A 22,904-nucleotide genomic window follows, 5' to 3' on the forward strand; every position below is an offset into this window, starting at 1 on the left:
AAAATCTTTTCTTAAGCATAATGCATGTTCCTTTAAATTTTATGACGTAAACGCTGTTTATGATCTTTTCTTAAGCATAATGCATGTTCCTTTAAATTTTATGACGTAAACGCTGTTTATGATCTTTTCTTAAGCATAATGCATGTTCTTTTAAATTTTATGACGTAAACGCTGTTTATGATCTTTTCTTAAGCATAATGCATGTTCCTTTAAATTTTATGACGTAAACGCTGTTTATGATCTTTTCTTAAGCATAATGCATGTTCCTTTAAATTTTATGACGTAAACGCTGTTTATGATCTTTTCTTAAGCATAATGCATGTTCCTTTAAATTTTATGACGTAAACGCCGTTTATGATCTTTTCTTAAGCATAATGCATGTTCCTTTAAATTTTATGACGTAAACGCCGATTATGATCTTTTCTTAAGCATAATGCATGTTCCTTTAAATTTTATGACGTAAACGCCGTTTATGATCTTTTCTTAAGCATAATGCATGTTCCTTTAAATTTTATGACGTAAACGCCGTTTATGATCTTTTCTTAAGCATAATGCATGTTCCTTTAAATTTTATGACGTAAACGCCGTTTATGATCTTTTCTTAAGCATAATGCATGTTCCTTTAAATTTTATGACGTAAACGCCGTTTATGATCTTTTCTTAAGCATAATACATGTTCCTTTAAATTTTATGACGTAAACGCCGTTTATGATCTTTTCTTAAGCATAATGCATGTTCCTTTAAATTTTATGACGTAAACGCCGTTTATGATCTTTTCTTAAGCATAATGCATGTTCCTTTAAATTTTATGACGTAAACGCCGTTTATGATCTTTTCTTAAGCATAATGCATGTTCCTTTAAATTTTATGACGTAAACGCCGTTTATGATCTTTTCTTAAGCATAATGCATGTTCCTTTAAATTTTATGACGTAAACGCCGTTTATGATCTTTTCTTAAGCATAATGCATGTTCCTTTAAATTTTATGACGTAAACGCTGTTTATGATCTTTTCTTAAGCATAATGCATGTTCCTTTAAATTTTATGACGTAAACGCTGTTTATGATCTTTTCTTAAGCATAATGCATGTTCCTTTAAATTTTATGACGTAAACGCTGTTTATGATCTTTTCTTAAGCATAATGCATGTTCCTTTAAATTTTATGACGTAAATGCTGTTTATAAACGTGTGTGTGATGTTACATGCATAACACTGCATGATAGGAATGCGGCAGTAAGTAACGGAAATTATGAAACCTTCTGTATTAAGCGTATAGTTGTATTCGGAATAAGTCAAATTGGCAATACTAGTTTGCAATGTGGTTAATAAAACAATAAAATAAAAAACTGAAAAAGTTAGGAGCAATAGTTTTATTACACATAAAAATTTATATTTTAATTTGCTTGCACAATAATTATTTTAAAATGCGGATGACTAAAAACATGATCATAGTGACCAGGCAAATTTATCGACACTGCGTTCATTCCGATACATTGTAATTTAAACAATAAAAAACCCAACTTAATTTGCGATACAACAGTTAACCAGAGTTAATGTTTGCAAATGGTCAAATACAACACAGTTATCCCCTAAACAGTAATTGTAAGAAGAATTCATGTATTAAAACTGCAACAAACTGTATCTTATATTTAATAACAATATAAAAACCAAAATGTGTACAAAAATGTTTAGCAGCAAAGGATTTCTAACAACAAATAAATTAAACAGCGATGAAAGATATCAATATGCCTTAAGGGATCACACAGCTATTTCAGCCAATGAATGACGTGTAGGCGACAGATTTAGTTCTATGAAAAAGAGTACCTCTTTTCTTTATTTTATTATACTGGTGTCTGAACAGACTTGACAGTATGATTATGGAATATTGGAAGGGTAACATTGTCTCTTGATTTTGGCATATCAAACTGACAGATGCATATCTGCTTAGCTACAGGCAAGACCATTGTTCACAGTGCCTGCGTTACATATTTTTAACGAGAGTTGCCTCCCCTCCATTACTCCATGTCTCAAGGAGTCTGGATAATAAGTTGCAGATGGCGAATAATCAATTTAATTTTCTTAAATCCTGTCACAAAGGCTGTTCTCTTCATGTCAGGTAGTATATAGCACCTACTGTTAATAATTTAGTCAGTACTTGATTTTATGTTTGTATAATTGTCAGCAATGTATAATCAATGGTAGTGAGATACCTGAAGTACAAAGACAACTCATATTAACATAGCACTGTGCATTCAGTTTCTTACTTACCTCCCTTCCAGCACGCTCTCCGGCCTGGATGGCACCCTCCATGTAACCTGACCAATAGGTGGCAGTCTCTGTCCCAGCAAAATACAACCGACCAATCGGTTTCCGTATTTCTCTGAAAATAAGTCACAAAACAGTTAGCACATAGAGTTAAAGGTGCTACATGTATGTCAAAGTTAAAACTGCAATAATTTGTAATTTTCACATTTATCGAATAATTTTTGACTAAATATAGCATGGCCACTATCTTTGTTTCTTCCGTCAGGGGATCTAAACTATGGTCAGTGAAATATTTAGGAGGGTTAGGTCGTGCTCCACCAAAAAAATACATTTGAAAAAAAGAAACTGCCTGTAGCATTGGAAGATTGATTATTATCCATCTGGTTAAAAATATCAAAATGTTATGTTCCACTGGAACATAAAGTGGGATGTAAAACCTCGTCATCATACCACTAGACAATTATGCTCAAAAACTGTCAAATGTTTACAAAGCTGAATATTATAGTTCCTCCACCCACTCCCACCAAACAAACAACAACATTAAATTGAAATTGGGTAATACATAGGATATTAAACATATCAGCATTCCGTATCAAGTGTATGTCCTTCCTGAAAATTGTTCACTTGAAAAATAACATAATTATGATACAAAATGGTAGCAAGCTTGCAATCCTATGATTACTGTTGTGGCTTGTATTGACCGTGAAAATATGTTTACCTTCCAAACTTTGTCAGGAATCCAGGAGGCATCATTGTGGTGTAGCATCCACCAGACCACTGCTCTGCTAGCCAGTCCATTTCCTCATAGTGTATCGGCTGTAAGAATATATTAACAGGTATTGGCTACAATAATATATTAACCAGTATCAGCTACAAGAATATAATTTATTAACAAGTATCGGTTACAAGAATATATTAACCAGTATTGGCTACAAGTATATATTAACCAGTATCATTATTCATAGTGAATCAGCTAATATCGTGTGGAAAGGGAAGGAAGAAATGTTTTTATTTAACAACACACTCGACACATTTTATTTACGGCTATATAGCGTCAGACATTTGGCGAAGGACCACACTGATATTGATAGAGGAAACCTGCTGTCACCACTTCATGGGCTACTCTTTTCAATTAGCAGCAAGGGATCTTTTATTTGCACTTCCCACAGGCAGGATAGCACAAACCATGGCCTTTGTTGAACCAGTTATGGATCACTGGTCGGTGCAAGTAGTTTACACCTACCCACTGAGCCTTGCGGAGCACTCAGTCAGGGTTTGGAGTCGGTATCTGGATTAAAAATCCCATGCCTCGACTGGGATCCAAACCCAGTACCTACCAGCCTGTAGACCGATGGCCTAACCACAACGCCACCGAGGCTGGTCATAGAAAGGAAACCCACTACATATTTTCATTAGTAGCAAGGGATTTTTTATATGCACCATCCCACAGACAGGATATCACATACCACATCCTTTGATATACCAGTTGTGGTGCACTGGCTGCAACGAGAAAAAACCCAATGGGACCACCAACGGGGATCGACCCTAGACCGACCGCACATTAAGTGAATGCTTTATCACTGGGCTATTTGACATCCAATAGCTGATGATTAATAAATCAATGTGCTCTAGTGGTGTCGTTAAACAAAAACTCTTTTTTTACCACTAGACTACATGTACATCCTGCCCCTAAAATACAATGGAATAACCCGTGATGTCAATGTTATAAAGGTTGTGCATGTCAAGGTGATAGTAATTAACACAATGAAATTAAAATGCATAGTTAAGGTAGGCCATTAAGGGTTGTTGGTAAAACATGCTTGCTTAGGTATACATATTAAATGATTGGATTACTACAAAGTTGTAAACTTTCAAATTCACTTATTTCAAAAATACCAAAAATGAGACATTGTAGGTTATTCCCATGGACCCTTCTTATATGTATGTATCTGTGTGTGTGTGTGTGTGTGTGTCTGTATGTATGTATGTGTGTGTGTGTGTGTGTGTGTGTGTGTGTGTGTGTGTGTGTGTGTGTGTGTGTGTGTGTGTATGTGTGTGTATGTGTATGTGTATGTGTGTGTGTGTGTGTATGTATGTGTTGTGTGTGTGTATGTGTATGTGTGTATGCGTATGTGTGCGTATGTGTGCGTATGTGTGTGTGTGTATGTATGTGTGTGTATGTGTGTGTGTATGTGTGTGCGTATGTGTGTGCGTATGTGTATGCGTGTGTGTGTGTGTGTGTGTGTGTGTGTGTGTGTATATATATATATATATATATATATATATATATATATATATATATATCTCTCTCTCTCTATATATATATATATATACATACATACATATATACATACACACATACATAGATATATATACATACATACATACATACATACATACATACATACATACATACATACATATATATATATATATAAATATAAATATAGACACACACATACATACATACATATAGAAATATAGAATACTAAACCCGCTTGCTTGTCATACCATTTTTTTTATGAAACTCATGAACAGTTTTGGTATCCGACGAGCGAAAGCGAGTCAAGATACCAACACTGTTCATAAGTTTCATAAAAATGATATGACAGGCAAGCTGGTTTAGGATTTTTTTGGGTCAGCAAGCGATCTACATCATGCCAATATTACACTAGTTAGATATTGAGTGATTGTTATGACACAAGCAATATCTTACACAGGTGTGTAATAAATATATATATTTAATGTACATACATTCAGTGCCTCGTCTGTTTGAAAGACCTTAGAATACAACTCAGAAATTCTCTTTTTGCGTTCCTCCTTAGTCAGGTCACAATATTTTCTTGCCTTGTCGGCCAGTATGAACCTGAAAGCAGACATGTATTAATTTATTATAAACATTCAATACTGTGAAACCTCTCTCTACTGGTCATACATACCTAAAACAGTTACAGTCTAGACTATTAATAAAAGTTAGTTTGTTTTGTTTAACAACACCACTAGAGCACATTGATTTATTAATCATCGGCTATTGGATGTCAAACATTTGGTAATTTTGACATATATAGTCTTAGAACGGAAACACACTACATTTTTCCATTAGTACCACAGCCTTTGGTATACCAGTCATGGTGACCCGACGGGGATCGATCTCAGACCAACAGCACATCAAGTACCACTGGGCTACGTCCAACCCTAGACTACTAATAAAAGTCAGAGACTTAATGCCACACAAACTGTATGCATGTAATGTCATTGGAGATTCGAATGTAGACTCTAAAGTTTCACAAACACAGGCACTAGGAAAAAAACGAAATGTTTTATTTAACGATGCACTCAACACATTTTATTTACGGTTATATGGCACCCTGCAGACATATGGTTAAGGACCACGCAGATATTGAGAGAGGAAACCAGTTGTCGCAGAAAGGGATCTTTTATATGCACCATCCTACAGACAGGGTAGTACATACCACAGCCTTTGATATACGAGTCGTGCTGCACTGGCTGGAACGAGATATAGCCCAATGGGCCCACTGACGGGGATCGATCCCATACCGACCGCGCACTGAACAAGCACCTTACCACTAGGCTACGTCCCGTCCTCCTTCCCCAGCATTGGGAAAAAGTACAAAGTCTGTTTTAAAGTGGTAACCGGTTTAGAGAGGTTTTGTTTTGTATTGATATTTAAACAAGAACTGTAAAAAAAAGACCCACCATAAAGTTTTGATAGAATTCCAGTTTTCTGAGAGTCCAGTTTTGATGGTTTTGATGGTATTTATTTCATACCTTCTTTATAACATGCAAAGAAAAGGAATGCTTGTTTAACGACACCCCAGCACATTGTTTAATTAGCCACTATGGTCAAATACAGGGTACTGTTACTTTTATCAGTGTAATTTCAGACACCTCTGATGTATCAATAAAAGTGAAAAGTTTATTTTGTGTACCACCACCACTAGAGAACACTGATTTATTTTAATCATCAACTACTGGCTGTCAAACATTTGCTAATTCTGACACATATTACATGTGTGTATCTTAAAGGAAAATCCACCACATATTTTCATTAGTAGCACTATCCCACAGACACAATAGCACATACCACAGCCCTTGAAATAACAGTTGTGGAGCACTGACTGGAACGAGAAATAGCCCAAAAGACCCACTGATGGGGATCGATACGAAACCAACCACACATCAAGCGAGTGCTTTACTACTGGGCTACATCCAGCCCCTCAGGTATTGAGTGTCAGAGAAAGGTATATGAACTAACGAAAATCAATAAAACATTTTCTCAAAACAGCTAGTATGTGGAGCCATGGTGTATAACGAATGAATCTTTAAAATTAAAAACGTATTTGTATTATATTTATTTTTACTTTATCATCAAACATTTTGTTTCACATTCATGACCAACCTATCAATAGATAGATAGAATAGATATTTAACGACATCTCAGCATAAAAACTACATCAGCCATTGGGCACGACCGATGAAGGCCTGCCGATGATGAAGGTATATTAAATAGTAATGGTGTGTACCCCATGATGGCCGGATGTGAACCGTCCGGTTTGACATCGTCCAGACAGAAGCCGATCAGTCCGTCCTGGTCATCAATAGCTGCCGACCCACAGCAACCTGCAAACATAAATAGGAATAGTAATTAGTGTAATAATAAATAATGGTAATAATAATGATGATAATAAAAGTAATTTTGAAAATCAGACGTCGAAATAAGTCAAGAGCGGTTGTTCAGGTTACCGGGAGGTTACCACATGTAAGAAAGTCGAGAATGGTGTTTCGTTCTCGACAAAAGTTTCAACGGGAACGGTAGTTTTGTTTCCGAAGGTAAACCAGATAATGCATTCCGGACTTCCGTGTTTTATTTTCTTGTAAGGAATTGCATCGATGTTTGCATGCACTTGTGCAATTGCAAGCAATTATAGTCACTCTGCGTTTAAGCAGCGTCCACTAGATGAATTTACTTCTGTTTGGTTTTCTCATACGAAATTGCACCGATGTTCGTGCGCACTTATGCAATTGCAAAGCAATTTCGGCAATCTGCGTTTAAGCATCGCCCACTAGATAAATTTACTTCCAGATTTCGTTAGTCGTACCAATAACAGAACTTCAATTCTACTTTAAATTCATATAGTTGTGGTAACCTATAGGTTACCAGGCTATACTGTGTGGTATACTGTAAATGGGTTACCAGATACAATGCTTATTTTGATGCCTGGTGTAAATCAGAAAATATTAGAGATCTAAACATTTAGCAAAATCCAAATGAGTGACATAGTAGCGACATAGAATTTTAGTAAGGTCATCATATCAGAAACTGAAAAAAGAATAAGCTTAAGTTGTAGGATCAGCTGAACACATGTAATGTTTTGACGAATCTTGACGTAATGCAGCTTACAGACATCTTGAATTCAGTTGAAAATTACAGTAATGTGCATGCTAACGAACTATTGTTGTTTGCTATCCTTTTGGTGTAACCAATAACATGTAACCATTGTTGCGAGTTCAGTTAAGTACAGATAAAACAATTATCACACAAAAGTTAGTAATGGAAACAATAATAATTTTGATGATGATGAGGATGATGATGATAACATTAATAATAATCATGATAATAATAATTAATAACCACAGTGATGTTATTAATAAATAATAACATTAGTTTTTATAATAATAATTTAATATAACAATAGCAATTGATTAATAATAGTAATAATAATAAAATAATAAATAATAATAATAAATAATAACGATGATGATAATGTTCATAATAATAATATTTTACAATAATAATGCAATAAATAAATGATAATAATAATAAGATTAATGTAATAATATCAATAACAAATAATAATACTAACAATAAAATCTGTAAATAATAATATATACCATCAACATCCCAAACTGTGTTCACCTAACAACAAAAACATGACTATACAATGTAATATTTATGGAAATACTATTCTACATTTTTCAGCTGGGATAAGTGAAACAAAATAGATTGCAATCTGTTAACGTAAACAATAAAAAAGGTGGATGTAAAACAAATCCATTCTACTAAGTAAAAGTGAAGCACCCTCCAGTAAATAGGAAAGTGTGCAATGTTTCTAACTGTGTTCAGGTGCATGCGTTTGCAAAAAGTATCGTACTGCGCATGTGCGGTTCGTCATTTTCCATTCTTAAGGCCACTACATGAAAATACATGTTTGTTAACTATGCACAGTTGATGAAAACTTTGTTCAATATTAATTTGTTTTAAAAGGAAACATTCAGTTTGTAAAGCATCTGGGCCGGTCCACATTTTACCAACATCCATAGCCAACACTTGATGTCAATACTGACAGGCATTACATTCATACATGTACCAGTGAATAGTTCATAAAAATATTTAAGGAACTGATTCTGAATTAACACAATCTATACCCTCAATGTTATTTACAATTGTTATGAATGGATTATGAATATTATTCAATACAGCAGAGGCACAAAAATGTAGCATACCTTTTGCAGATCGAATATAATAATAACAGAGGGCTTAAAAAATAATAAAAATTAAATGATTTGGCCTTGTTGATCTGACACGTGTGAGGTCAAGTGACACATATCAAATTTTAATTCATCTTCCTTCATTTTAAGTCAATTTCTATGAGTCATTTTGACTTGATATTGGTAATTTTAATAAACAAAAACAACTTTAATGGTTTTAGGGGTTTGTAAAGTTTTGTATTTAGATATTTACTTGTCTGAACTTTATTGCTGATAAAAATGTTCCTGAATTGTGATGAAAAACCTCACAAATGAACAACAAGCAGATGACAACCAATCTGATGTTAACTGCACGAACTGTGCATGAGAAAACAAATAAACTGAACAGAGTTGCAGTTATAACACAGTTAGGGACGTTGACGATAATAATAATAATAAAATCTGTAAATAAATAATGATAATAATAATAAAAACAAATATAATGAAACTAATAATATTTCCCATGAATTCAGCAAATGTGCTCACGACAAACGTGCTTGAACATTCAATGGATGTCAAACGGATGAGTGTATAAGCAGTCATTGGGAATGTCTACCTTTTTTCCTCCAGAATGGTGTGTTGTAATACATAAAGGTCTTGATAACGGAGCCCATTGGTAGTCTTTGTATGAGCTGGTTTCTCCGACTAGGCAATGGAGGCTCGTACACTATCTTCTGTTGGAGAGGAAGAGGTGTTGCTACGATGACATATTTGGCCTAGGAAAAAAAGAAAAAAAAATATTGTGAGAGTACTGCTAAGCAATATGTGTCCCCTACCGGCCCCAAGGGTCATAACTCTGTCCTAAAGGAAATGTTTTATTTAACGAAGCACTCAACACATTTTATTTATAGTTATATGGAGTTGGACATATGGTCAAGGACCACACAGATATTGAGAGGAAACCCACTGTTGCCACTTCATGGGCTACTCTTTTTGATCAGCAGCAAGGGATCTTTTATATGCACCATCCCATAGACAGGATAGCACATACAACGGCCGTTGATGTACCAGTCATGGTGCACTGGCTGGAGTGAGAAACAGTGCAATGGGCCCACTGACGGGGATCGATCCCAAACCGACCTCGCATCAACTCTGTCAAAAGGAAGGAAGGAAATGGTTTATTTAATGACACACTCAAACTCTGTCAAAAATGAGTAAATCACCAGGGAAGTCAAACTTGATCTGTAACAGTACATGAGGCATTAAATTGGGAAGAAAAAGTCTGGAAAAATATGTGTAACAGATGAACAGATGGACAGATGGAGAGACAGAGAGAGAGAAAAAAAAGTTTGTAGTTGTTTAACGACACCACTAGAGCACATTGATTTATTAATCATCAGTTACGCTTGTAGTTTGCCCTATCAAATAAATTAAAGTCGGTTTAGATTGGATAATTTTCAAGGTAAGTTTTTAAAATCATAATCTTTGAAAAAGGTAACATATTAACCACTTAGATGACATCTGAACTTTTGACAAAATCCAAAAATTACTAGATTTTCGGTAAGTCAAAAATTGTGTGTATCATTTCAGTACATAGGTTAATGCAAGCACAAAACATAGTATAATTATTTCGAATTGTTGTGTAGCCACTTTGACAATGGTGGTTTATTTTGTATTGGAAAATAATATATACTTATTGCTGGCTTATTGGGATGTATATATTATTACAGAACATTGCAATGCATGACTAGTTTATCATCCCGCAAAAACCAGGTAGATTTGTTTCTCTAGTTCTAAGATTAATTCCTGACGTTATGCGTTAAGTATTACATAACCACCAGCTCGTCAGAGGACATATTCACTGGAATAGAACAAAATGGCTGCACCCATTATATATAATATCCGTCACATTTAACCGTTTTATTAATTAAATATAATAATATACTTGTTGATATTAAGCAATAATGTGCATTATATTATCGTTGAATATGCATACCAGTCAAAAAGCCTTGCCTAAAGCATTCCTATAAGGTTCAAATTTCTCATTCATTGCCAGGAATCAGAATGTCCACCCTGATTTTTATGAGGGCCCAGCTGGTCCCCTCAACAAATATGGAGGGTGATTTAGGGGACCTATCATGCATGCAAAAAGTCCCCAGCTCCAGGAGTAAATAGGCCCACGGATGGGAATCGATCCTGGACTGACCGCAGATCAAGTGAGCTTTTTACCACTGAGCTACGTCTCGTCTCTGACACTGACAGACAGACAGACAGACAGACAGAGATGAAACTAATAGTTCCCTTTGGTTGAACCGGTAGGGGATTTATTATAGTAAAGGCAATGAAACTTAAAGGCATATTGTCACAATTCACTGACCTATTTAATGGCCTAACAAAGTATTACCTGAACAAATATAATCTGATTTGTCCCTAGATGTACTTTATTCAACCATCTTCATAACCACCATACTCCATTTATTAATGATATTTTGTAAAAATAATTGAATTATGGCAATGGTCCATAATTCAAAAACTAAAATTGCCGAGAGGGTTGGCATGGATTTCACTCCATCATGGTTCAGTTAAGGTGATGCGATAGCTAGATTTAGTTTCCAACAATTAATGTGTTTTTTATTTATTATCCATTTTGAGAGAAATAAGGTCCTTAAATCCGTGACAGTATGCCTTTAAGTTTTTAGCACAGTAAAATATGCTCAGTTATTGCTCTTTTTTTTATTATTATTTTTGTTTTATTAAAAAAATATTATCATTATATTACACATATTATTGACAAGATTTTCTTTTAAGTGATCACTTTTGACAAATCCAATGTGTTTTTGATCATTCTGCTGTTTGAAATAAAAATGTAGGAATTTATTATTTAAAGCTGCAATATAAATTATATAATTATTGTATTTAGTCATATATCAATTTGAATGAATGAATGAATGTTTAATGACACCCCAGCACAAAACTACACATCGGCTATTGGGTGTCACAGGGTCCACTGCATGAATGAATGAACGAATGAATGTTTAACGACACCCCAGCACAAAAATACACATCGGCTATTGGGTGTCACAGGGTCCACTGCATGAATGAATGAACGAATGAATGTTTAACGACACCCCAGCACAAAAATACACATCAGCTATTGGGTGTCACAGGGTCCACTGCATGAATGAATGAACGAATGAATGTTTAACGACACCCCAGGACAAAAATACACATCGGCTATTGGGTGTCACAGGATCCACTGCAGGACGATCGGTCCTATACACGTACATTTTTTTTCATTTCAACTTATTTCCATGCTTATATCCAATTAAGGTTCAAACACGCTGTCCTGGGCACACACCTCAGCTATCTGGGATGTCTGTCCAGAACAGTGTGTTAGTTGCTAATTGTTAGTGGTTATATAGTGAGAGAGAAGAGGGTGTAGTGGCCTTACACCTACCCATTGAGTTGTTAAAACTCGCTCTGGGTGGGAGCTGGTACCGAGCTGTGAACCCTGTACCTACCAGCCTTATGTCCGATGGCTTAAAGGCATAATGTCACAGATTTAAGGACCTTATTTCTCTAAAAATGGATAATAAATGAAAATTACATTAATTGTTGGAAACCAAATCTAGCTATCGCATCACCTTAACTGAACCATGATGGAGTGAAATCCATGTCATCCCTCTCGACAATTTTAGATTTTGAATTATGGACCATTGCCATAATTCAATTATTTTTACAATATGTCATTAATAAATGGAGTATGGTGGTTAAGAAGATGGTTGAATATTTGAATATAGTACGTTTAGGGACAAATCAAATTATATTTGTTCAGGTAATAGTTTGTTAGACCATTAAATAGGTCAGTGGTCTGTGACAATATGCCTTTAACCACAACACTATACCTAGGCCGGTCCTACACGTACATCCCATCACACCTCAGGCTACTATTCTACCATTGAGGAAGGAAGGAAATGTTTTATTTAACGATGCATTCAACACATTTTATTTACGGTTATAATATGGCGTCGGACATATGGTCAAGGACCACACATATATTGAGAGAGGAAACCCGCTGTCGCCACTTTATGAGCTACCGTATATCTTCACCTATAAGTCGAATTTTTTTTACCCAAAAATTATTTTATAACTTGGGGGGTCGACTTATAAGAGGGTAAAAAAAGTTCACCAAAAAATATTACAGTTTTGGGGATTATTTTAAAAGTTTTATTGTTGAAGTATGCCATGTATTTATACTCAAATATGTTAATTTGACACATTTAATTTTTATAACCTATTTGTTTTTGGCATTATAACGGTTTTGGTTATGCGAAAAGGCGTGTGATCTCACTCACATGCCAAGACAACAGTCCACTTAGTTAAATTAAAAGTCATCACTAATAGCAAAAATGTAAACAATACTAACTACCTGTTGCCTGAGTTTATTTTGAAATCTGGTCACTGGCATTAATGGTTGTTCAAACAATGTTTTGTCGGTGATTAACTTCATGAATATTACTGAGCCTTAAAATAGACTGATCTCTGCAGTTCACTAGAGCAATAGGGACACACATCATTTGGTACAAAAACCAGTGTACTTTCCAGAGTTATCCTCCTTACATGTATTAATATGGCGGCAAAACGTGATACTTTTAGTTTTATCGTAGTGATCTGTTGTCAGTGTTTATAAATAAAGTTGTTGTCTGTGCACAAAAACATCTGTACAGTGCCATACAGTAACAGTCAAACAGCTTTCACTCTCTACTAAGGGAATATTACGTTTTGATGCTATGTAATAATGATAGTTTGATTGGAATAGTCTTGATTATATTGGGATGTACAAAACGTGAAAACCGAAGTTTGTAAAATAATTTTCTTTTGTTCAAATATTGTACATTATTGTTCTCATGTGCTGAAAATAAGAAATATTTCAATATTTATTAGTTGTTTTTCATGGGTCGACTTATAAACGGGTCAATAAAAAAAATATGTTTTCAGGGCTTGAAATTAGGGACTCGACTAATAGCCGAGATCGACTTACAGGCGAAGATATACGGTACTCTTTTTTGACTAGCAGTAAGGGATCTTTTATATCACCATATCCCACAGACAGCCTTTATTACACCAGTTGTGGAGCGCTGGCTGGAATGAGAAATAGCAAAATCCTGTTGCTACGGCTAGACTAATGGGATGACGTCATACTGTAATGAATGTAATGAAAATTTAATTATATAACAAGCCTTACTGAAAATTGCTTTCCATTGAGGTCCTGTACCACCACTTCATGGGCTTTCTGCTCTATTTTTGTCACAGGGCTTTTCAGTAGCACCTTTTCTGAACAGGAGAAAAAAAGAAGAAAGGAATATTTATTTACTAACTCAAGCACATACTAAACTACAGCCACTAATTACTGCAGGGGTCGAAATTTCACTATATACAGGTAGTACAGGCCTCTGATAATTCTATAATTGAAAATTTGCGTAAACCATTTATGCAACATTCCACAGACAGGATAGCACATACCGCGGCCTTTGATATACCAGTCGTGGTGTACTAGTAGCTGGAACGAGGAATAGCCCAATGGGCCATGCATCGATCATGCCTATATATTCAACTAAGATTCAAACACGACACTCAAAATGCTACTACACAGGTGATTCTGGCTAATTAGCAGTAAGGCCTCTTTTATAAGCACTAACAGGACAGCACATCCCACAACCTTTCATATTATATGATTAACATGATTATACACATCAAACATGGGACATTGGTAATGTCAAAAAGCACTTAAATTTACTCTCTCTGTAAGTGGAAAAACAAATCTCACCATTTCCAAGTTTCTTAGCTAAACCTTCACTAATCTGCATGGAACCTCCCACAAATTTCCTCTCCTGTTGTAAAATAAAGTACATATTATCATCCATTGTTTATATTTGTATCTATCAAGGAAAATACAAAGGATTAAGCACTCTTTATAACTGTATCTATTATTAAAATCATAGACCCTAGTATCAACTGTGAAAATGGAAACTATGTTTCATTAAAGGGACATTTCTGAGTTTGCTGCAATTTTTAAGATGTTATCTATTAAAGGGACATTCCTGAGTTTGCTACAATTTTTAAGATGTTATCGACTAACAGAGACTTTTTAATGATTTTAATTACATATCAAATATATTTTTATGTACAACATATTAGTGGCTGTATATTAAACGTGTTTCTGATCGTTCTAATATTTGTACTAGGTTAAAGTTCATTTTATTTCCTAAAATATGTTTTTTTTCGTACGTATAAAATTATTTGAAGACAAAATCCAGTTTGGGCTTCTTACAAATATTAAGATGACCAGAAACACATTGAATATATAGACACTGATATTCTAAACAAGAAAATATATTTAATATGTAAGTCTAATCGTAGAAATAGTTTATTAGTCAGAAACATCTTACAACTCAGGAATGTCTCTTTAATATACATGTTGTATATACACACCTGTAACATATACTTTGATAAAGTTACAATAGACTGAAACAAGAGACTGACGTGGAAACATGGAAATATACCATTTAAAAGAAGATGCAAGAGCTCGTCTCCAAATTGTTAATTCTCAGTGAGATATGCATTTTTTAGAATATAAAAAATGCATTCTGTGCTATTAGAAACAGCAGGATGACCAGAAACGCTTCGGATGTACAGAAATTAATAATCTAAACAACAAAATCATAATGTTTGATTTCAGTTATCAACAATGGCTGTAATAAATGATAAATGTTGTATATATTGTTTAAAAACTACATGTAGAGTCTGTCACTTTCGTAACTGTTTATATCTGTATATATATCAAAATAAAGTACATATTATAATTAATCATTTTGTATTTCTGTATATCCATAAAAACTACAAATAGTAATCACTGTATCAGGGTTTCTGCCAGAAGGTAAAATGGGATTTAGCGCCATACCCAAATGTTTTGGCTGATTATTATTTTTAAATGAACCTTTTGACAAAACAAATTACTCTCATCATTAATGTATGATTTTCTTAACCGTATAACCCTAAACTTAACCCATTTTCTCTCTGGGGGAGGCCTCCCCATACCCCCATTGATTGTGGTTGCATTCAATTCCACAGTGCCCCATACACAAAAATTTCTTTATGGCAGAAACACTGTATCTAGTAAAAGAAAGTAAAAATTATAAAATAAAGTACAAATTATTAATCAGTTTATACGTGTACCTGTATCTATCAAAATGAAGCACTATATTTGTATGGCTGGAATTACCATACCACCAAAAAAAAAAGGTCTTCATAATGTCAAAATGATTGAAACATATTTTATTACTTTTTAAAGAACAAATTGATTTGGCACAAGTTATACAATTTATTAAGCCTTCTCCATGTCAAATCATGTACATGTACATGTCTGTAAACAACATACTCTCCCCTGTCAACTTCAATCTAATAGTTGCCACTTCAAAGTTGTACTTGCGTTGATATATTTCCAAATGGGAAGATAACTGATCTGTGGCCACCTAAATTGGAAGATAACTGTGATCTGTGGCCATCTAAATGGGAAGATAACTGTGATCTGTGGCCACCTAAATGGGAAGATAACTGTGATCTGTGGCCATGCACCAGAAGGTTCCATTAGACCAAATCAATTCCTATTGTCGATAATGTTAACGTTTACTAATAAAACTGATATAAGCAGCGTTTCAACACACCCAGGAAGTACAGCAATAGAAAGTGTGGCACCTCACATCTAATCTAGCTGCAAGAAAATGGGGGGGTCACGTATCATTTAAGAGATTTAATTTATGTTTTTAATAGCAACCGTCATTTTTGCTGAAAATTGCAGTTCCATTTTTGGGGGTACCCCGCATTAGTTTCAACCTCTGGTATATCCTGCATAACAACTGTATAACAAATAAAAGTGTATTTATTTATTGTCAATGGATAATAGTATTTGCACAAATAATCAATGTCACATATTACTACCAATCACACCCACAGCTGCTTTTACTCCGTAAATATTTGACGGTGCACGTCGAACTTTGACACAGTACTCTCTTCTTTGGTACTATGCAACCTGAACAAACCAACATAAAATTAAAGGGCCATAACTCTGTTCCGAATTATTAATTGAGCAAAAAGTGTAAGACTATAAATGTCATCATTTATGTTATGTGAGTAGGTAGAGGAAGGGTACATGCAGGGTGGGCAACTGCAGAAGCATGCAGACATTTAGGAGATACACTGTATATATATATATATATATATATATATGCGGTCTGATAAGCATACTGGAATTTGTAAGCAAGCAAACAGGCCACAACATATGCATGTAGGCAGGCAAAAAGAAAGATTATATATCAAAGCATTTACAAAAAAGAATTCTTTAAAGTTCCAAAACATATGCACTGATTATACAAAGAAATATAAAATTAGATTTAAAATAAATATAATCAAAGTTTAAAATATGTTCCAAAACACATGCACATATTTATATTATTTACAATGGCAATATAAAATTAGATTTATAAAAATAAATTTAAAGTTAAAAAATATGTTTTCATTAGGACACGTCAAATGTTAAATAATAATATGAAAAGACATTGCCAATACACATCACACAATACACGTCACACCCAATACATGTCACACCCAATACACATCACACACAATACACGTCACACACAATACACATCGCCAACATCGCACACAATACACATCACACACAATACACGTCACACCCAATACACGTCACACAGAATACATGTCACACCCAATACACGTCACACCCAATACACATCACAGACATCGCACACAATACACATCACATACAATACACATCACACACAATAGTGCTACAAAAAATACACAACTTTATTTATACATGTGGCAGATTACTGTACAAGGAAAAGTAAATAAAAATGGTTAGTTGACAATAAATCCACAGAATTAAAGAGTTAAAAGTTTGTTTGGTTTAATATGACACCATTAGACAGAGCACATTAATTAATCATCAGCTATTAGAAGTCAAAGATTGGACAATTAATAAGAATTAAACCCACTACATGTTTCATTAGCAGTAAGAAACGTTTCATATACACTTTTTTCCATAGACAGGACAGCACATACCACAGGCTTTGGTATACCAGTTATAGGGTACACCCTATAACTAGATCCACCAAGGAAAATTGAAAATCTGCATAATTTTACCCAGAGGGCGTATTCAGTGGGATGGTACAAAATCACTGCGCCTGTTATATATATAATAGCTGTCACAATTAACCATTTTATTAATTAAATGTAAGATTATACTTGTTGATATTAAGCAATAATGTGCATTATATATCGTTGAATATGCATACCAGTCAAAAGCCTTGCTTAAAGCATTCCTTTAACAAAGAACACCATAGCAACGAGACTGTAAATGGTGTATATGCAACAATATATACTGTGAATAAGCACGAATGTATCAAATGATTAGAACATGCACAGTTCTTCAAGGCCCGGTATTTGGACACTGCAATACCTACTGAAGACATCAATGTTGGTCACAGGCAGCGGAACATTTTGAATAATGAGGAGGGTGGGCCCTACCTGCCTGAATGCGCGAAGTGCACAAGCTAGTTAGACAGGTCCGGGGGGGGGGGGGGGGGGGGGGGGCGGCATACTCACCTTGAAAATTTTGAAATTTAGATGACCTAAAATGCAATTTCCTGGCATGTAATTCATAGAATGAGTCATTTTAAAATGGAGTTTCGACTATTTTTTTCCTCTGTAATTTATAGTTGAGTGGTCATTAAATGAAATATTCCTTGTAATTTATTTTTAAAATAATATAAGTAGCCGACGAAACATAATATATTGAGGACCCACTTTGTATGAGGTATTGTAACATGATTCATTAAAGAAATGTGCGTGGGAAAGTTTGTTGTATTTGGTGAGAGTAGAAATAATTTTTTGGGATTAATTTTATGAATTTGAGTAACCAAACTAATGTGTACGTGACAGACTCATCACGTGATTCAAACATGGCCTCGCTTTCCATTTTGACGTCACTGGCTCAATAATATTCAAATCCACTGCACCGACAGGCATATCATTTCACAGTCCAGTGCCTTAATACCTCTCGGCCACTATGATTTTCCCCCCAAAAATGGAAGCAAAATAATTGTTAAGCATAGATGACAATAGTATGTACATGTACTGTCAAACACTCGGTTCGAAAGTAATTTAGTTTTTGTATTACAGTTCATTAATTGTTTAAATTGCAACAGGTCCAATGGCGCACTCAGGAACTAATTGTCCACCAGCAGAAATGTCGAACCAATTTATTAATAAATATAATATTTAAAAACACAACGTGTCATAATTTTGGCAGGATCCGAATGTTCTGCATACTTGCATGGCATTTGACAGTGCAGCACCTAAACCACTCGGCCACTGTGATAAACCCATCTAATAATACACTTAAAGCTTCCAAAGAATGATATCCTCCTGTCATTTGCTGATGTAAATTCCTCTGCAACGTACCACTGAGAGAGGATATTACTTCATTTACATTTCATTTATACTTCACTTATAAGTCACTTACATGTATATGTATCTAACACTTCTGTTAAATATAAGCGAATGACTTACACTTATCATTATTTATTTAGTCAAATTTGACATGAGTACATGTATGTGACAATGTTCTTGCTATGGACTGACTGACGGCAGTGGAGGCATTTTCATCACCAAACAGCGTCGCATGAGGATGCTGAAATCAGTACTTTGTGTGGCCACCAGCAGCAGCAATCACTGTGCGACATCTCCTTGGCATAGACTGAATGAGTCTCTGAATCCGGGCACGTGGAATCCTAGCCCATTCTTCCTGCAGTGCATGTGACAGTTGCGGAAGCGTCCGAGGCTCCGGGTTACGCTGGTGTACACGTCTGTCCAGTTCGTCCCATAAATGTTCAATGAAGTTGAGCTCTGGCGACCTTGATGGCCATTGCAGCACATTAATGTTCTCATTCTGTAGGAAATCCATTGTTACATGTGCTGTATGTGGCCTGGCATTGTCTGCTGAAAGAGTTCTCTCTGTCGATCCAAAATGGGAAGCATGTGACGGCAAAGAATTTCATCCCGGTAGCGTACAGCTGTCAGGTTGCCTTGTACAAACACAAGTTCACTTCTGACAGTGTATGAGATGGCTCCCCACATGATGACAATCCCTCCATCGAATCTGTCAACTTGGGCGACGCAGTTGTTGGCAAAACGTTCATTGCAGCATCTGTAAACACGTTGTCGCCCATCATGTTGCTGTAGAAGGAAATGTGACTCGTCGCTGAACCATACTCGCCTCCAGTTTCCCCAAGTTCCACCCCTGTACATTCATGCACCAGCGAACACGTAAATGTCGATGTTGACATCGCAGGACGGGGCCAACATATGGTCTCCTAGCCTGTAAACCAGCTTCTCGAAGTCGGTTCCGAATGGTTTGTGCAGACACCCTTCTCAAACCAAGTATGCGTCCAGCAGTGTTCGTTGCTGTGGCAGTTCGGTGACACAAGTGCAGAACCCGGATGTAGTGATCTTGTGCTGCACTTGTTATGCGAGGAGGTCGTCCACGTCTGGGCCATTTGAAACTGCTGGTACCTGTTTCAGAGACGCAAAATGGTGCTCTGATGGACGTTCATGTACCATACGACTGCTGACTGCGATTCAGCTAACTGGAGGTGGCCTATTGCAATGTTTCGATTCAGCAGGTTTAGTCTTGGCATCTTGTAAGTCGTCTACATCAAAATGGAAATGAGGCATCATTGCAAGCATTGCAGCTTTAAATACCCATCACTACTCCAATCTTTTCCCCCCGAGTTTCATGGGCATTCGCCAAAATCTGACCATTTCACACCGACTTCCTGCAATTGTCGCACAATTAACGTGCCACAACGTGCGTTAAATTTGTTTTAGGGTGCATTTGGGCATGCTCTCTCATTCCAGGAACATTAACAAACATGGTCATTCAGCAACATTGTAAAAACACTTTTCTTCTTTCCCTATCACCTATGCATTTCTTTTTTGAAAGAGTATATATAGAAAGCCTTATCTCTGACATTGTCTATACTTCAGCTGAGCATGTAACACTGGGCTCAGTGTTGTAGGTGATGGTGTCCTGGTTATGCCATCTGACATAAAGCTGGTGTAGGTGATGGTGTCCTGGTTATGCCATCTGACATAAAGCTGGTGTAGGTGATGGTGTCCTGGTTATGCCATCTGACATAAAGCTGGTGTAGGTGATGGTGTCCTGGTTATGCCATCTGACATAAAGCTGGTGTAGGTGATGGTGTCCTGGTTATGCCATCTGACATAAAGCTGGTGTAGGTGCTGGGTATACAGCCCGGTACAGGGGACAATATTTCAAAATCTTAGGTAACCGGAAATCAATTCACATGAGTTTTACTTAGATAACCGATTGTTCGGTTACGTGAATATAGTTCTCGTAACCAATGAGTTAGGCCTACCTAATCCTAAAACACTTGAACTACGGTTCTGTGCTACATTGGTTGTTCAAATGTATTTAAAAACAAACTGATTTTCTCTTTTATTACTGATATACAAATGTATGGTACTTTTAAATTTTAGAATGAAGTTGTTCACCACGTAACCGATTGGCAGTTCTCGTGATTTTAAAGTTGCTTAACCGAAACGCGAAACAGAACAATGGTTCTCGTGAAATATTGTGCCCTGCGTTACTGGCTCCCACCCATACAGAACAACTTTTAATGACTCGATGAGTAGGTGTAAGACCACTACACACTCTTTTCTGTCACTAACCCACATGTACCAGTCTTCAGCTGAGTATATAGAAGGCCTTATCTCAAGGTATGGATTTACAGACAGGATAAGTTTGATTTACATGTCTATCTCTGACATTGTCTATACTTCAGCTGAGTATATAGAAGGCCTTATCTCAAGGTAATGATTTACAGACAGGATAAGTTTGATTTACATGTCTATCTCTGACATTGTCTATACTTCAGCTGAGTATATAGAAGGCCTTATCTCAAGGTATGGATTTACAGACAGGATAAGTTTGATTTACATGTCTATCTCTGACATTGTCTATACTTCAGCTGAGTATATAGAAGGCCTTATCAAGGTATGGATTTACAGACAGGATAAGTTTGATTTACATGATCTCTGACATTGTCTATACTTCAGCTGAGTATACAGAAGGCCTTATCTCAAGGTATGGATTTACAGACAGGATAAGTTTGATTTACATGTCTATCTCTGACATTGTCTATACTTCAGCTGAGTATACAGAAGGCCTTATCTCAAGGTATGGATTTACAGACAGGATAAGTTTGATTTACATGTCTATCTCTGACATTGTCTATACTTCAGCTGAGTATACAGAAGGCCTTATCTCAAGGTATGGATTTACAGACAGGATAAGTTTGATTTACATGTCTATCTCTGACATTGTCTATACTTCAGCTGAGTATACAGAAGGCCTTATCTCAAGGTATGGATTTACAGACAGGATAAGTTTGATTTACATGTCTATCTCTGACATTGTCTATACTTCAGCTGAGTATACAGAAGGCCTTATCAGAAGGCCTTATCTCAAGGTATGGATTTACAGACAGGATAAGTTTGATTTACATGTCTATCTCTGACATTGTCTATACTTCAGCTGAGTATACAGAAGGCCTTATCTCAAGGTATGGATTTACAGACAGGATAAGTTTGATTTACATGTCTATCTCTGACATTGTCTATACTTCAGCTGAGTATACAGAAGGCCTTATCTCAAGGTATGGATTTACAGACAGGATAAGTTTGATTTACATGTCTATCTCTGACATTGTCTATACTTCAGCTGAGTATACAGAAGGCCTTATCTCAAGGTATGGATTTACAGACAGGATAAGTTTGATTTACATGTCTATCTCTGACATTGTCTATACTTCAGCTGAGTAAATAACTGGCCTCGGTGTTGTCGGTGGTGCCGTGGTTAAGCCATACAACACAAGGCTGGTATACATGTACATATACATCTGTATAGGTGCTGGGTTTGCATTCTTTTCTGTCACTAACCCACTGTCCTGGACAGACAGAACAGGGGTCTAATTCACAAAGTTCTCTTA

The 22,904-nt window shown here is 35.7% G+C and overlaps 1 protein-coding gene across 2 annotated transcripts in view; it reads right to left on the reverse strand.

The window, feature by feature from the left end:
- Positions 1 to 22,904, reverse strand: part of LOC121373375 (amine oxidase [flavin-containing]-like) — a 42,361-nt gene that overhangs the window by 7,314 nt on the left and 12,143 nt on the right. For both annotated transcript variants that reach the window (XM_041499998.1, XM_041500007.1), the window contains 7 exons: positions 14,582 to 14,645; positions 14,000 to 14,088; positions 9,371 to 9,530; positions 6,810 to 6,906; positions 5,020 to 5,131; positions 2,984 to 3,081; positions 2,269 to 2,380 (listed from right to left, as the gene is read on the reverse strand). In XM_041499998.1, coding sequence (XP_041355932.1) covers positions 2,269 to 2,380; positions 2,984 to 3,081; positions 5,020 to 5,131; positions 6,810 to 6,906; positions 9,371 to 9,530; positions 14,000 to 14,088; positions 14,582 to 14,645 — 732 coding nt within the window. The remainder of the gene's footprint in view (positions 1 to 2,268; positions 2,381 to 2,983; positions 3,082 to 5,019; positions 5,132 to 6,809; positions 6,907 to 9,370; positions 9,531 to 13,999; positions 14,089 to 14,581; positions 14,646 to 22,904) is intronic.

Source organism: Gigantopelta aegis, chromosome 1 (genome assembly GCF_016097555.1).
Source record: "Gigantopelta aegis isolate Gae_Host chromosome 1, Gae_host_genome, whole genome shotgun sequence".
Lineage (NCBI taxonomy): Eukaryota > Metazoa > Mollusca > Gastropoda > Neomphalida > Peltospiridae > Gigantopelta > Gigantopelta aegis.